At 40.2% G+C, this 18,091-nt stretch overlaps 1 protein-coding gene across 1 annotated transcript in view; it reads right to left on the bottom strand.

The window, feature by feature from the left end:
• Positions 1-18,091, bottom strand: part of DCC (DCC netrin 1 receptor) — a gene marked incomplete at its 5' end in the record, with an annotated part of 1,185,616 nt that overhangs the window by 553,371 nt on the left and 614,154 nt on the right. The window contains 2 exons of the mRNA XM_081315662.1: positions 13,770-13,906; positions 16,509-16,659. Coding sequence (XP_081171788.1) covers positions 13,770-13,906; positions 16,509-16,659 — 288 coding nt within the window. The remainder of the gene's footprint in view (positions 1-13,769; positions 13,907-16,508; positions 16,660-18,091) is intronic.

Here is an 18,091-nt window from a genome sequence, read left to right as displayed (position 1 = left end):
ACCAAATGCCCAGGTATGGTATAGGTGGTACTTTGCTCAATAGTAGTAACTGTGAAAGGGATCTCGGAGTCCTAGTGGACAATCACTTCAATATGAGCCAGCAGTGTGCTGCAGCTGCCAAAAAAGCCAACACAGTGCTTAGCTGAGTTAACAGAGAGATAGAATCAAATCACATGCAGTGTTAATACCACTTTACAATGCCTTGGTAAGGCCACACTTGGAATACTACATCCAATTTTGGTCACCATGCTGTAAAAAAGATGTTGAGACTCTAGAAAGAGTACAGAGAAGAGCAACAAAGGTGATTAGGGGACTGGAACATACAAGGAACAATTGCTGGAATTGGGTATGTCTAGTTTAATGAAGAGAAGGACTAGAGGTAACATGATAGCAGGCTCAAGGTTGACTCAGCCTTCCATCCTTCTGAGGTAGGTAAAATGAGGACCCAGATTGTTGGGGGCAATTAAGCTGACTTTGTAATAATGCCGCTTGGGGGTGTGTGTGAAAGCCCTAATAAGCAGGCATATACATAGAATGAAGGCTACTGCTAAGCTTGTAAGCCGCCCCGAGTCTTCGGAGAAGGGCGGGATATAAATGGAATTAAAATAAATTAAAAATAAAAATAGCAGTGTTCCAATATCTCAGTGGTTGCCACAAAGAAGAGGGAGTCCAGCTATTCTCCAAAGCACCTGAAGGCAGGACAAGAAGCAACGGATGGAAACTAATCAAAGAGAGACCTAGAACTAAGGAGAAATTTCCTGACAGAATAATTAATCAGTGGAACAACCTGCCTCCAGAAGTTGTGAATGCTCCAACAATGGAAGTTTTTAAGAAAAGATTGGACAACCATTTCTTTGAAATGGTATAGGGTTGCCTGCAGGGGGTTGGAATAGATGACCTCCAAGGTCCCTTCCAACAACAACAATAACAGTGATGATGATGATGATGATTGTAATGTATTGGCTTTAACTGTTTTCTTAAATGCCTTGGATCACTTGCTTGAATGTCTGACCTAGATTTCTGTGTTGTAACGGTTGCTATTACTGAAGCCAGACTTACTGTCTCCAGGCAGATAATTAGGTTTTGGGTGGGAAACTGTTACTTCAAACCTATTGGTCACTGCATAGAGACTAACAGTATAAATAGCTGCACAGCAGCTATTAGGGCTGCTTCTGTACTCAGTTAATAAACTTGTTTGCTGTTTCAACATTTCATCTCACTTAATGCCTAAAGAACCAGAGATATAACAGTGGCGACGAAGGTGGGATGTGCTGCTTCATCATGAGAGTCTGAAGTCACTAGGGGATGAGGCCAGCACAGAGCCTGGCAGGAACTACATTCCCCCCCTTTGGTCTGCCAAGCAAGCCATGTTGGAGAACACCCCACCCTAAGGATCAGTCCTAGGGCCTACACAGAAGCTAGCAGCACAAGGCAACACTAGCAACAAGAAACGCAAGCAACACAACATGGCTAAAGTGGGAAAGCTTGCAGAATCTGATGTCACTCATCTGGAGAGATGGGCGTCCTACATTTCCTGCATAGAAAACTACCTCTGCGCCAACCAGATCGCCAAAGATGGACTGAAGGCCGCGACACTCCTTTGCCTGTGCGACCCCCCACCTTCGATATTGTTGAGAATCTGGTCGCCCTGATGCTGCTCGAGTTGGTCACCTACACGGACTTGAAAAAAAAGCTCCAAGACCACTTCGAGCCCAAGGTATCCATTATAGCGTGGAGGCATGCTTTTGAGCAGCGGGAGCAACAACCCGGTGAGTCGGCCACGGAATTCATTGCAGCTCTTCATCAAGCGTCCCGACTCTGTAATTTCATGGATTTGGAGGAGAGACTAAGAGACCATCTAGTCTGCGGCCTCCGGAATCGAGAGATCCAACAAAAACTTTTCACTAAAGAGACTCTCTCGCTACAGGAAGCCTTGAAGAAGGTTATGGCAGACGAAGCCGGCAGAAGGGCCGTTAAAGTGCTGTGACCCTCCAAAAGTGTGCCAAGCACTGAAGCAGTACACCACGAGGATGCTGAGCGGATGGAAGACACCAACTCCAACTACTAAGTCAACAAATTACAGAGGCACCAAGAGAGGGGACCACGGCCAGCTGACAAAACACTTAGCTGCATGTTAATTTGGGTACACACTGGATGGTTGGACAAATGTCCAGGGCCAGAATTTCAGAGTTTCTTCATGAGGAAAGATGAGCTTTCAGCTCATAAAGGGTGCATTCTTTGGGGAAGTAGGGTCATAGTCCCCAGCAATTTAAGGCCCAGACTTCTTGAGTCTCTGCACGAAGGCCATCCGAGAATAGTCCGGATTAAGGCACTGGCAAGGAGCTACCTTTGGTGGCTAGGGCTAGATAAAGCTATCGAGGCCCAAGTAAATGGTTGCTACACGTGCCAACAATCCAGGCCAGAGATGCCACAGGCCCCTGTCTACCGATGGGAGGACACTCACATACCGTGGTCAAGAATCCACATTGAATGGTCAAGAAGGCTGCCTAAATGCCTGCAAGATTATGTAAAACAATTCAGAGTTTGAGCTATCTAGGGGGGAGGGGTGTAATGTATTGGCTATAACTGTTTTCTTAAATGCCTTGGATCACTTGCTTGAATGTCTGACCTAGATTTCTGTGTTGTAATGGTTGCTGTTATTGAAGCCAGACTTACTGTCTCCAGCCTGATAATTAGGTTTTGGGCGGGAAACTGTTACTTCAAACCTATTGGTTGCTGCCTAGAGGCTAACAGTATAAATAGCTGCACAGCAGCTATTAGGGCTGCTTCTGTTCTCAGTTAATAAACTTGTTTGCTGTTTCAACACTTTGTCTCGCTTAATGCCTAAAGAACTGGAGATATAACGATGATGATGAATCATAGAACATAGAATCGTAGGGCTGGAAGGGACCTGACATTTCTTCTTGTTCAATCCCCTAATCAAGACAGCTACCATCCTGGTCAAATGATCGTTCAGTCTATTCTTGAAAATCTCCAGCACAGGAGACAAGCTATTCCATTGATTAATTGTTAATTAAGGGGCTCTGATGGCTTATGTGGTTAGGCTGCTGAGTCAAAATACCATTAAGAGTCAACAGCTAGGTAGTTTGAAACCTGAGAGGAAGTCGTGTGACAGAATGAGCTCTTGTCAACTTGCCCTAGCGCCTGCTCACCTAGCAGTTCTAAAGCATGCATATGCAACTAGATAAATAGGTACACTTTGGTAGGAAAATAACAGGGACATGAAAGAATCCCCCTCAGGCATCCTCTGGGCAAAGGTGATGTCATCAGTTAATCCTTTCAACCCAGAAGCACCTTGGTAGGTGCTTCTGACACGAATGTAGTATTCACTGTCAGAAAATTTCTCCTTACTTCTAGCTTGGATCTCTCTTTAATAAGTTTCTACTCATCACTTCTTGTCCTGCCCTCTGGTGCTTTGGAGAATAAGTCAGTCCACTCTCCTCTGTGGCAGTCCCTCATGTACTGGAAGATAGCTATTATGTCATCTCTAATCTTTCTCTTTGATAGTCTAGATATACATTCCTCCCTTAACCGTTCATCACACAATTTAGCATCTAAACTAAATTTAGTTTCCAAAAATATAAATCATAGAACAAATCAGTTCGGCAACACACTCAAGACACAAATTAATAAACCCAAATTATGGTATTTTGGACACATTATGAGAAGCCCTAGTTCTTTGGAGAAGTTATAATGCTGGAAAAGAAAGGAAAGACGACACCAAGCAGCATGGTGGATGGTTTAAATTACAGTGGAGCTAAATACCAGGTTGTGGATAGATCATCTGGAAAAAGGTTTATCTATGTGGTCACATAAAGATGTATAAAACTCTATCCTAATTGAAGAAAATGCCAACCCTGGTTTGCAACCCTGGCTCTGCAATTGCAAATCTGGGTGCCAAAAGCTCATCACCTTTGCAGTATAGACTTTTTCTGAAGCTGGGCTTTAATTAACACAAAATAACATTTAAAAAGTACTACAATTATAATTAATTCTCCAGATGGAAATTGTAAAAAAAATTCAAAGGAGATAGCCAAGATAGTTCTATATGTTACATTTGACTATTCTGAAATAAGTAGAAAAATTGATATTTGAGTAGTTTGAGATTTCCATTCTTCATCCTGCCCCCATTTCATTTTTGTGTCTTTATAGTGGTCTTTTTTAAAAAATGGGAAAAGTACCTTTCTCACCTTGGTTACTTTAATCAAAGATAGATGGCTGGTGCTGACTTTCAGCGTGAAGACAATTTTGAAAATGCTAGCAATCATTTCTGTCATTTACATGCATTCAGAGATGTGTATTTCTCTCTCTCTCTCTCTCTCTCTCTCTCTCTCTCTCTCTCTCTGTGTGTGTGTGTGTGTGTGTGTGTGTGTGTGTGTGTGTGTGTGTGATGACAATGCAGAATGAACTGTAAGCATATCTCCATAAAAAGTTCCCTAATGTAAAACAACAACAACAACTTGTAAAATTAAGATTTCTTGTTTGGGTGGGAAGTACATTCAGACTTGCAAGGTTTTGTTACATTAGCTATACAGTAAAAGTACTGACCCATATGATATTAATGAAGGTTTTTTTTAGTCTGGTCTCTTATTGGGCTGACAGCAAGACAAGACAAAACAACACAAGAAAAGAAAGAGGAAGGAAGGAAGGAAGGAAGGAAGGAAGGAAGGAAGGAAGGAAGGAAGGAAGGAAGGAAGGAAGGAAGGAAGGAAGGACGGAAGGAAGGAAGGACCAGAATGCTGTAGTAGTCTTACAAGTGACAATCAGTATGGCTGGTAGAGATATGGAGGAAAGGTATCACTTTGAGATTCAGATAAACCAATTATATGAGAGAAATAAAAAACTCTCTAGTTGGCAGATTAAGGTTTTAATTACACTCCATTCCTGATGTCAGATAATCAATATGAGAACTCAAAAAGACTTGTCTGACAGCTTGGTACTGCTGCTATTGTAGCTCTGCAATGAGAATAATAATAAAAATTTCCATCTGTCAATCACAAAAGACCACAATGCATGTATGCTACTCTGATACTTTACAACATCCTAGATTCTTGGGAAGAAGTCGATGCCTACGAAGGCCAACACCAGTTAAAGAACTGTCAGCATATATACATGTATGTACATATAAAAAATAATGTGTTATTCTGTTTCTATTTGTCCAGAACTCATTCTTTCCTTTTGCCGAAAAGAACAAATTTAACCAATAGTTTTGCTCCGTAATGACTATATTTTAAAACCAACAAATGCAGTTATTGAAGAAATCAAAGAACAGGAGAAAGACTTATTGTTCTTTTGAAACAGCCACGTGGAACAACTTGGCCATCAGTAGTGGAAGAACTCTTTATTTATCATCTGTCCCATAGCAACCACAACCAAAGAGGAAAGATTACAGAGCTACTGAAGTGCAAACTGTACAATCCACTACAACCAGAAAATGAATTGAGTTCAGTCTTTGCTTCTTGCAAACTAAAACCCTGGTGAATAAATATGTCTTTTTGCACAAATAAAACTAATGCCAGCTCCAATATAGAACATTCATTTATTATTGCACGGGGGAGGGAACATTTTATAATTACAGCATCACAAGTGGAGATATTTTTTTTCATATTTCCAATTCTGGATGCAAAGAACTTTCTCGGTGGATATTAATACTTGGATATCATCATCATCATCATCATTAGAGTTGGAAGGGATATTAGAGGTCTTCTAGTCCAACCCCCTGCTCAAGCAGAAGATCCTATACCATTTCAGACAAATGGATGTCAAGTCTCTTCTTAAAAGCCTTCAGTGATGTAGCACCCACAACCCCTGAAGTCAAGCCGTTCCACTGGTTGATTGTTCTCACTGAGGGTTCACTGATGATGTTACCTAGTTTGGGTAATAAAACATTTGAAAGAAAAGAAGCAAGCTCAGAGAGCACCAAGGACCCCTCATGTCAATCCTGAGCTACAAATATTCACCTTTATTGTTCTCACTGTCAGGAAATGTCTCCTTAGTTCTAGGTTACTTCTCTCCTTGGTTAGTTTCCATCCATTGTTTCTTGTTTTACCTTCTGGTGCTTTAAAAAATAAGTTGATCACCTCTTATTTGTGGCAGCCCCTCAAATATTGAAACACTGTTATCATGTTACCTGTAGTCCTTCTTTTCATTAGCCTAGGCCAGGGGTAGGCAACCTTGGTTCTTTTATGACTCGTGGACTTCAACTCCCAGAATTCCTGAGCCAGCCATGATTATGGGAAAGGGAGAGGTTTCCAAGATGAGCCATGCTGGCTCAGGAATTCTGGGAGTTGAAGTCCACAAGTCACAAAAGAGCCAAGGTTGCCGACCCCTGGCCTAGGCATACCCAATTCTTGCAATTGTTCTTCATGTTTTAGCCTCCAGTCCCCTAATCATCTTAATTGCTCTTCTGGGCACCATTTCCAGAGTCTCAACATATTTTTTTTTTATAATGGGGTGACCAAAACTGGATGCAGTATTCCAACTGTGGCCTTACCAAGGCCTTATACAGGTGTATTAACACTTCGTGTGATCTTGATTCTGTCCCTCTGTTGATGCAGCCTAGGATTGTATTGGCTTTTTGGTGGCTGCAGCACACTACTGATTCATATTTAACTGATTATCTTAAATAGTCAATTCATATATCTTTTGGAGGGAAATTAGCTTTTTAAGTAGGATTGCTGAAGAATTTTGCTTTCTCCACATGCTTAAACCATCTCTCAGATTCAGATTGTTAAACACCTCTTTCAGATAAGTTGAGAACTCTTCCAAATTTTGCACTAATTCTGCATTTTGCATAGCTCAAATAGACATCTTTTTTTGACCTATGTGTAAAATGGGCGTATTTGTTCATACGTTAGGGGAAAATGCATCAAGACTACAGTATGTGAAAGCTGAACAAAAAGGCCATGTTTTAAAAGGCATTGATAAGGAGACAAATTTTCATATTTCAATCTGCTGGTGAGTCTTTCTTTGTACAAAAAGTCAGGTGCCCATGTTTAAAAACTTGTCTCTTTTACAAGGGATGTGCTCTAGGAGTTTTGATTTGTTGAAATAAAACCCAGCACTGTCAGAATGTCCATGAAAACCAATCAGTAATGCTTACAGATACTTGCAGATTGTATCCCTTTCTGTTTCTTAATGGTGGAGGCTGATTATTCAGCAGCATAAATTTCATGGTTTCTCAGACTTCTTGCCCTTGAATGTCACTCAATTAACCCACAGTCAGACTTGGTGCCATCTAACCTTTAGTTTATAGCCCTCTCCAGGCAATCAACATTCTAATCCTGGAGGTGTGGTGAAAAGATGGAGAATGATAATTTTTCCCTACTGCTCTCCTAGAGGTTCAGAAGTGTTCATGGGGAGACTTTGAACAGTCCCTGTCCCTGAGTTATAGCTCTTTTATTCCTTCCAGGAGGCCAAGGAGGGTGTCAATGTTAAGAAACTTTTTCCTACTTCTGCAGTTGATGTTAGTTTTTTCTTGGTTAATCCAATCCTTGGTTAATCCAGTCTTGTGCAGGGTGAGCAATCAATTTTCCCAAGGGGCCACATAAGAAACTGGGATTGTTGTGGAGGGCTGCACCAGTGCTGCTGCAACCCCGTGGTGGCACTGGCCCACCCCTCTAGACTCTGCCCCACCCCTCTACCAATGCTACACTGATGCCCAACCCATTACCAAGGCCCTGCCTTAACACTGCCCCACCCCTTGCCGCAGATGCTACCAATGTCATGGGCTGGACTGGGACCGCCTGCAAGCTGGGTATGGCCTGCAGGCTGTAAAATGCTCAGATCTGTACTTGTGGCTTGTTTTCTAGTGATCGGAAGTATTTGCTGTACACGCTTGCATTATAGAGAAGAAGGAAGCTCTTCAGTGCTCTATGGAAAGTTCTGCAAAAAGAATCCCTTTCTCTTCTACGAAACTGGGCTTTGGCAAAACAAGCGATAAAGTGAAGGGAAAAAACTCTATTCAAGTTTACAGTATGTGTTTGTGTGTGTCAAAGAAAATGATCTCCTCTGTTATCATAGGAACGATATTTATGCAGATATTGTATAGATGAGGGATAATATCAAGATCCTGTGAAGCACTAGTACCCCTTTTTAATGCTTTGGTGAGACCACATTTGGGATATTGCATTCAGTTTTGGTCACCTCGATGTAAAAAAGTTGTTGAGACTCTAGAAAGAGTACAAAGAAGAGCAACAAAAATGATTAGGGGATTGGATGTTAAATCGTACAATGAACTGTTGCGGGAACTGGGTATGTCTACTCCAACAAAGAGAAGGACTAGAGGTGACATGATAGCAGTCTTCCAATATCTCAGGGGCTGCCACAGTGATGAGGGGGCCAACCTATTCTCCAAAGTGCCTGAAGGCAGGACAAGCAAGAAGCAATGGATGGAAACTAATCCATGAGAGAACCAACCTAGAAATAAGGAGGAGTGCCCTGACAGAACGATTTATCAACGGAATGACTTGCCTTCAGAAATTGTGGACGCTCTATCACAGGAGGTTTCTAAGATTGGACAACCATTTGTCTGGAATGGTTTCCTGATTCAATGTTTCCTGATTGAGCAAGGAGCGGGACTAAAAGACCTCCAAAGTCCCTTTCAACTCTGTTATTCTGTTATTCTAAATCTAAGCAACCTGATTGGAGAAGGTCGCTTATTGAGAAAAAGGCCTTCCCAATCTAAACCATTTCTAAACTGAACACACATTCTTCCAGAGCAAAGTCTGGGAACGACACTAAGTGACGAGTTTTCTTTAGAATCATAAAAGCAAAATATTATGCACAAGTAGGGTTCTTAATCACGTTTTTGAAATTTCAATGCCCTGTAAACTACTAAGATGAAAATCTGTTTTGCATAACTTCTGTAAACTTTAATGCAAAGATATTGTTAGACATACATCAAATCTCCTGCAATCCAAACTAGGTCTCTATTTGTCAATCAAAGCACTTTTTAGTGGGTTTTTTTAAAAAAAAAACCTATAGCATGGCATCGATAACCAGGTTATCGTTTGCTAAGTATTATTCATGTGGTTCCTTAACTCTTGTAGAAAAATTCTAAAATTACTTACTTTTTAATTAGTGAAAAATGGTGAGCGATCTCTCAAACTTTTTAATAATTCTTCAGGTCATTCAGAAAACTGACACAGGAGTGAACTCGAATCTTTGATCCCAGAACTGAGACATTTTTCCACACACTGATGTCAAACAGCACACTTACCATCTCATAAATTGTCTCAAGGAAAAGAAAATATTTTGTGGTAGGAAGAAAACAGGAGTGAAGTTCTATACTTCGCTGCTCAGCAGGTGATCCGCAGAACAACAGAGGTTCAACTTTTTTTGGTCAAATGCTAATTTTGTGTGATAACCACAAGCATCAAAAGTGCCGTGCAGTAATCAAGTTACAAATAGAGCCTCTTCATGGGCTTGAAGTTAAAAAAGGAAAACTTGTAGTACTGTTTCACATGGCTCAAGCAACAGGCCTGGGTAGATGGGCCAACTTGGAGAAATCCATGTGCAAAATAAAGTTTTAGACAATGCTAGGATGGGATTTTGGAATGCAATGCACAGTGGTGGTTTTTTAAAAAAATTTCAGCAACAAAATACTGCACATTTACAGAGAAAATACATGCAGAAAAAAATAGCATGCTTCATATTTTACAGAGGGCAACAACTGATGATGGAAATTCCAAACAGCCTGTAAAATAAGCACATTTGGAAGCACTTTCCGTGTCGAACAATTACAATATCAAATAAACAAACTAGTAAAGGAAGAAAAGAGAGGAAACATAATTACGAGGAAGGCAGGCAGATGTTAAATGGAGAAAAAAAAGTTGAAAACTACAAAATTATCAGCACCGCGGTTGAAAACAAAACAAATGTAATTAGCTGCCTTTGTTTATGTGTTTGCTTATTTGTTTTGATTTTTCTCCTGATTTCTTTCCTTGGGTGAGTGTTAATAAGACAAGAAATGGTTAAAGAAGTGCAGAGATGGTCTTTTCAAATGAAGGCACTGACACACTCACCTGTGGGAGTTCTCTCAATTAGCACTGCCAAATATGTCAAGACTCAGGAAATAATCTAGAAATGTTTCCTTCAGATATAGTAATAAGAATTCAAAACAAGCCAAACAGCAGTTGGAAGAGGGAAGAACAGGACAAAACTACTTGTCAGATGCCATGAATTAATTCTTTGCAGAGAAAAAATAATGGAGGCTACGACTATTTGTTACTCACTACTCTGGCACATAGGGACGCGGTGGCTCAGTGGGTTAGGACGCTGAGCTTGTCGATCAGATGGTCGACAGTTTGGCGGATCGAATCCCAAGTGCTGCGTAACAGAGTGAGCGCCTGTTACTTGTCCCAGCTTCTGCCAACCTAGCAGTTCGAAAGCACGTAAAAATGCAAGTAGAAAAATAGGGACCACTACGGTGGGAAGGTAACGGCGTTCCGTGCACCTTTGGTGTCTAGTCATGCCGGCCACATGACCACGGAGACGTCCTCGGACAAGCACTGGCTCTTCGGCTTTGAAAAGGAGATGAGCACCGGCCCCTAGAGTTGGAAACAACTAGCACGCTTGTGCGGGGGAACCTTTACCTTTACTCTGTCACATGAACTAATTTTTGACTAAGATAGGGAAAACTACAGGTAGTCCTTGACTTACAACAGTTCCCTTAGTGACTGTTCAAAGTTACAACAGCACTGAAAAAAGTGACTTATGACTGTTTTTCAAACTTACGACCGTTGCAGCATCCCTGTGGTCACGGGGTCAACTTTCACATGCTTAGCAAGTGGTTCATATTTATGAAGGTTGCAGTGTCCTGAGGTCATGTGAGTTTGAGACCTTCTGACAAGCAAAGTCAATGGGGAAGCCAGATTCACTTGGCAACCATGTTACTAATTTAACAAATGCCATGATTCGCTTAACAACTGGGGCAAGAAAGGTTGTAAAGTGGGGCAAAACTCACTTAATAAATGTCTCACTTAGCAACAGAAATTTTAGGCTCAATTGGGGTCGAGGACTACCTCTACCAGGGGGTGTCAAATTCGCAATGTCACGTGACGTGTCACGACATATCGTGACTTTTTTTCCATTGCCAGCAATGGGGTGGATGCAGTTTTGCCATGAAACAATCCAGCCCGCAGGTCAGCAGTTTGATACACCTGATCTATACTAAGTTAAAAACAGGCATGTTAGAACAAGGTAGTGCAGCAGTAATTCTTCTCCAAAATATCCGAGTGTTGTTGGAGTCAGTTTTTTACAAAATCATAAAGGAACATAAATGGGCTCAATTGTGGTCATAACTCAGGGACTACCTGTATTGTAGTGAAAACTAAATTTTAACTAACAACTCTTGTTAGCCTTTCACATTAAAGACCTGGCTTCTCCCCCATGAATTCGGTCAGGTGGGTGGCTGAGCTCTCTTATTATGCATGTGGTGTTATTAAGTCTCTTGGTGAATGGAGTTATTGTTTATCATTGGGTGCCAGGTGGTTATATATGGTGGGTTTTTAATCTTTGCCAAAGCAAAAAACTGATGGCTCATCAAACAAATCAACCCAGAGTTCCCAACTGAGGCTCAAATGACTAGACTTTGGACACATTATGGGAAGACCTAATTCTCTAGAAAATCCTGGGAAAGATAGAGGAAGGAAGGAAGGAAGGAAGGAAGGAAGGAAGGAAGGAAGGAAGGAAGGAAGGAAGGAAGGAAAAAAGAAAAGAAACGAAAAGAAAAGAAACAAAAAAAGAAAAGAAAGACTAGCAGCAAATTGGATGGATTCAATTACAGTAGCAATGAGTGCACCATTGGGAGAGCACCATTGGGAGACCTGAAATTTCAGGTTAGGAACAGATCATCAAGAGCCGTGGTGGCGCAGTGGTTAGAATGCAGTATTGCAGGCTAACTCTGCCCACTGTCAGGAGTTCAGTTTTGACCGGCACAAGATTGATTCTGCCTTCCATCCTTCCAAGGTTGGTAAAATTAGGACTTAGATTGTTGTGGGCAATATGCTGACACTGCAAACTGCTCTAAAGTACTATGGAGCAGTATATAAGTCTATATGCTATTGCTAATGCTATCAAGAAAAAAAATCTATGTTGTTGTTAGGAGTTGAACATGACTTGATGGCATATTATTAACATTATCAATCTTTGCAATCAACACCAAGGCCATTCTGTGATGTGTGTGTGTGTGTGTGTGTGTGTGTGTGTGTGTGTGTGTTTGTGTGTGTATACTAAAGTTTTCCCCAAGCCTTATTCCTATTTTTAGCCTTGAATGTTGGACAAACTATTTGGCAAGGCATTGGTCATGCACACTTATCTTTGGGATGTGAGCTGGCTTGATATCAACCAATCAATTAGGATCAGGCTTTAAAGCAAGAATAATGAGCTTTTGAATGTATGTTCCAACATGTCCTTTTCTATTTATCCCAAACAATATTCCTCAAAAGATTTAAGAAGAAAGGCAGATAGGAAATACAGCCTTGTTTCTCATAAATCTGCATCCCCCAAAGATGGTTTACTGAAATTGAAAATTTGCCCTCACTCTTTTAGCAAATCCATGTGTAGCATGGAAACATCTGACTAAAGGTAGTAGAAAATATTTCTGACCTCAAAAGAAATCCATGCCAAAGTTGTAATCCTCCATTACAACAATTCTCCTTCACGTTCTAATATTTTATGGATTCTTTTCTATCTTAACCAACTCTAGATAGCTTTGTCATCCTTCTGGGCTTGGATAAGAAGAGCAAGGGTCCAGGAAATGAAAACTCCACAATTTAGATAAGAAGGCAAATGCAGAGGGAAGAAACCAAGAGTGAAGTCCTTGGTGCTTTCTGACCTAGTTTGTTCATCAATATCAACAGAAGAGAACATTAGTAGCTCAGGGTTGAACTGTGGAACCCTTGGTGCTCTCTGAGCTTAGTTATGTTCTTGCAGACATTTCATTACCTGACTAGGTAACATCATCAATATTAACAGAAAAGTATATTTGTAGCTCAGGGTTGAAATGTGGAGTCCATGGTGCTCTCTGAGCTTATTTTTCTGCAGATGTTTCATTACTCATTCATTATCCACTGTATATGTTACATATACAGGTAACATATAGAGTGGATAATGAATGAGTAATGAAATGACTGCAAGAAAACAACTAATTATAGAGAGCACCAAGGACTCTGACATCATCAATATTATAACATTCAAGAGTTCAATCTGTATCAGTATTATGACGTTCAGGAACCAATGATGTTCAAGTGCTCAACAACAGAGGAAAGAAAGTGAAACTTTTGCCCTTTGCCTTCTCCCAAGAAGCTGTTTAAGCTGTCAGACTTCAAAACAACCTTCTCTATTATTCTTCCCCATAATCTACCAGCAACTGGAACAGAGTCACAAGGCTCTATTATAGGCTGCTGTTCAGTTCCAGGAACAATACTGTATAATGCTGGGAGAGAAACACCAAAGAAAGAATGACAACTCTTCACTGTGAATTCATAACCTTTCTTCTACAAACACAAGAACTTAATCATCGATGATCTGACTTTTTTTTTCTCAGATGACTTGCTTTTCATAGTGCTGATAAATAAACATTCACTCTGTAAAATAATTCCAACATAGAAAATCTGCAAAACCCAAACCCTCCTTTCAAAACAATTGAAAATTATAAGGCCATCAGATGGCTTTCATAATCAGGATCAGTACTCAACAATAAAGAATGCAATGTAAGAGGCAAAAAAATAGTTCTTTCTACTCACCCAGTACTGATAATTCAGCTAATGCACTACTATTCTCATCTCTGTATGTGACCACACAGATATAACTTCCGGAGTCATCATCCGTTGCATTAGAAATCAGTAAGTTGCTGCCAGCCAACAGTGAATATTTTTGGGATCTGAAAGATTAACATAATATCACTGTATCAAGTAAGACAATATGCAAGACTCATTTTCTCTATGGGTTGATTTATTTTACATTTATATCACATCTTTTTTTGTTCAAAGAGCTGAAGCATGGCAGTTCTGTTCTTCCAGGACACACCAAGAAATCTAGCTTCTCAGTGAAGTATTGCAGGAGATAAGACTGGAGAATTTTTATTTATTTATTTAAAACATGAATATACCCACCCATCTTATCACAAGCTGGATAACTCCCAATCTATGGTTAAATAACATAAAACCATTTTAAATGCATAAAAACAAAAATCTGGCACCAAATCAAGCTTTCAATGTATAGGCACCTCATTTTATCCCAGAACTTGGAGGAAAAACAGGTCTTCAATGCTTTACAGAAGGCTAGTTGGGTAGTGGGCTGCCAAACCTCAGCATGACGAATGTTCCATAGGGCACAGAAATGCCTCCTAGCTACCATAAGATGCCAGTGTTTAAAGGAATGGATTAGGAGCATTCCCACCTATCTGACTGGTAGTTCAAGCAGATGTCCCTCAGATAACCTGGCCTTGTGCCACAGAAGACTTTACAGGTGATGCTGTAAATCAGTGTTTCTAAACCTTGGCCATTACCATCTGTGTGGACTTCAAATCCCAGAATACCACAGCAGCATGGCTAGTGAATGAAAATTCTGGGAGCTGAAGTCCACATACCTGGACATGATAGCAGTATATTAGTATTTGAGAGGTTGCCACAAAGCGGAGGAGTTCAACTTCTTTTCCAAAGCACCTGAAGGCAGAACAAGAAACAAAGTATGGAAACTCATCAAGAAGAGAAGCAACCTGGAATTAAGGAGAAACTTCCTAACAGTGAGGACAAGAAACTATTGGAACAGCTTGCCATCAGAAGTTGTGGGTGCTTTATTACTGGTGGTTTTAATGAAGAGACTGGACAATCACTTGTCTGAAATGGCATAGGGTCTCCTGCTTGAGCAGGGGGTTGGACTAGAAGATCTCCAAGTTCCCTTCCAGCTCTATTCTGATAGATATTAATATTGAAATCATCAAGGTGGGGAAATATTGCTTTAAATGCTTCTACCTATGGACAGGAGTTTTTTGCTTGAATGACAAAACAGAGTTACAGAGTTGGAAGGGACTTTGGAGGTCTTCTAGTCCAGCCCCTTGCTCAACCCTATTTCAGAAAATCTCTTCTTAAAAACCTGCACTGGTGGAGCACCCACAACTTTTGGAGGCAAACCATTCCATTGATTAATCGTTCTGTTAGGAAATGTTTCCTTAGTTCTAGGTTGTTTCTCTCCTTGATTAGTTTCCATCCATTGCTTCTTGTCCTGCCTTCAGGTGCTTTGGAGAATAGGTTGATCCCTGTTATTTGTGGCAGCCCATGAGATATTGGAACACTGCTATCATGTCACCTTCTTTTCATTAAACTATCATGGCAAGCTCTTCCCTTTCCACATGTAAACACAACATCAGGCTCCACATAGAAAAGAGATGGGGCAAAGCCACAACACTGCTTTTGTCCCACAAACATTACTGCTTTGGTTCTTCCTGTCCCTTCCTGTTGGGGTTATTGTAAAGATTGGAAGGAAAATATTACAAGTGATGTACAGAAAATAGGTATGCCTCACAGATGTTTAACATTTTATCTCATCTGAGGAAAGGTTGGGAGTATTATGAATCCTTGGGATGTGGTACAGTTCTAATTCTGTCTGTGCCATGTCTCTGATCTTGAACTTTGTTCCTCTCGAAGATTTGGAGTTCAAACATCAAGAAGGAAAAGGTCAGCGTTTACTAACCTGAGCAATTTTGAGATGTTTCAGAACTCCAAGAACAAAAAAAAAATATCTCAGCCCTTCACCTCAGGTGGGAAATATTCCAAAGATTGATGGCCATGGCAGAAAAAAGACTCTTCTGCTAGACCCCACCAGCCAAAATTCTTTGAACTCTTACAGGCAGTCTCAAATTACAATTGTAATGGAGCCTACCCACTATGGCTGTAAGTCACGACAGTCATAAATTGGGATGGTAATGTGACTGACTAGATTTTATGACCTTTTTTGTGGAAGTTAAGTAAACATGGTAGACTTAAAGCAAACCAATTGTTTTCTACCAGAAATGAGTGCTGGTTTTGGGAGGAAATGGACTAGTGGTTAAGAGACTAGACGTGAAAGCAGGAAACTATGAGTTCAAACCCCGCTTTAGCCATAAAAGCCAGCTGGGGAACCTTGGACTAGTCCCTCTCTCTCATCCCAACCCACCTCACAGGGTTGTTGTAGGATAGTAGGAGGAAGATTGTGTTGGATATGTTTGCCACCTTCGGTTATTTGTAAAAAATAATAATAAAAGCAGGATATAAAATAGTCATAAAATGTGGCCATGTGACTGAGGAATGGTGCAAACGGCCATAAATATGACCATGTTTTGGGTGTCATAACTGGGTCATATCTGCCCTTTTTCATGTAGGTCATGACGTCAAACAGTCGCTAAATGAATGGCTGTAAGTGAAGAGCTACCTGTATTCATTTTTCAATCAAATTTATATAACCAGTTTAAAATCCCCTACATGGGTTTAAAACCACCTACATACCTGAATGAGATTGGTTCATCTCCTCGCAGCCACGTAAACGCTGGGGCTGGATAACCCGAAACACAGCACTCCAAAATGGCATCTTTCCCTTCGACAACCACCACATTGGATGGTCTCTGAAGAAAAAATTGCTGCCTGTGCAAACCAGGATCTACAAAAAGAAAAGAAATGATTATTATATGACAACCACATTATTTCTCTTAGTAACCACAGGGAACAGTATTTAAATAGTCACAGTGGGAATCTTTTGTATCACCAGAGGAGAGGAAATGCGTAAGAGAAAAACGTAAGATAATATTATTCAAGCTAGAACACCAGAAATACATATACAAAAGAAGTATGGAAATCTTTGTGGCTGTATCTAGCACATTTTTTTGGTTAAGCGCAGTGGAGGGAGGTGTATTTATAGCTTGAGAGTTAACAATATCCTTCTTCAGTTTGTGAAGACCTGGTATATTACCTAATAGAGGGAGAAAATAAAAATTTCAAATAGTGATTCTAGATAACAAGGCAGCCCAGCTTTCATTGTACTGGAAAAAAAGTGAGTGAGATTTTTGATGAAATGCATCCTTTAAATAAAATCGTTCCAAGATACATTAATAGGCCTCAATTTCAAAATAAGGTTTTTATCCCCCTGCAAATAACTCTCTTTTTCCCTGCAAATCTCACTCACAGAATAATAGTTATAATTTCATGGAGATCAATAAATTCAAAACTGCTCAGTGCGATCTTTCCTCCATTTCAACACTGCAGAGTATCCCACAACCTCTCTGGGTAATTGGTGCCATTATGAAGCTGATATTATCATCTGGGGTCCAAACATTACATTGAAATCTACTTATATATAATTTAATCAATTTTTCTATACCCCACAAGGAAAAGGGTCTTGAACATCTCTGAATGACAGTTCCTCCAATATTTGAACAGGTATGTTCAAATATAGTTTTTTTCCCCCACAAATGTAAACAATCACAGTTCCTTACAAGTAGTCCTTCAGTGTCAACCATTTGTTTAGTTCGAAGTTACAATGACACTGAAAAAAACTGATTTATGATTGTGTTTCCTCCCCATGGTCACATGATCAAAATTCAAGCACTTAGCAACTGGTTCATATTTACGAAAATTGAAGTCCCAGGGTCACTGATCACCCGATCATCTTCTCACAAGCAAAGTCAATGGGGGAAGCCAGATTCATTTAAGAACCATGTTATTAACGTAACAATTGCAGTGATTCACTTAGCAACTGTGGCAAGAAAAGTCATAAAATGGGGGAAAATTCACAGAACAACTGTCTTGTTTAGCAATGGAAATTTTGGAATTAACTGTGGTCGTGCATTGGGAACTGCCTGTATTGGGGTCAATTTCTAGTTTTCTGATCATCTTCACTACCCTTTTCTAAATCTATACTTATTTATCTGATTCATTCTTAAAATGCACTGCCTAGAAATGGACCTAATGCCAAAAAAAGGTATGTAATCAATGAAAATAAAGTATGAATCCACCACTAATTGTAATATATTATCTTATCTTTATCATTATGGTTCATCACACAATCAGCCGGATGTTCAGACTGGATTTGGCAT

Source organism: Vipera berus (assembly GCF_964194415.1).
Source record: "Vipera berus genome assembly, chromosome: 2".
NCBI lineage: Eukaryota > Metazoa > Chordata > Lepidosauria > Squamata > Viperidae > Vipera > Vipera berus.
This window is presented reverse-complemented; position numbering and strand designations above follow the sequence as displayed.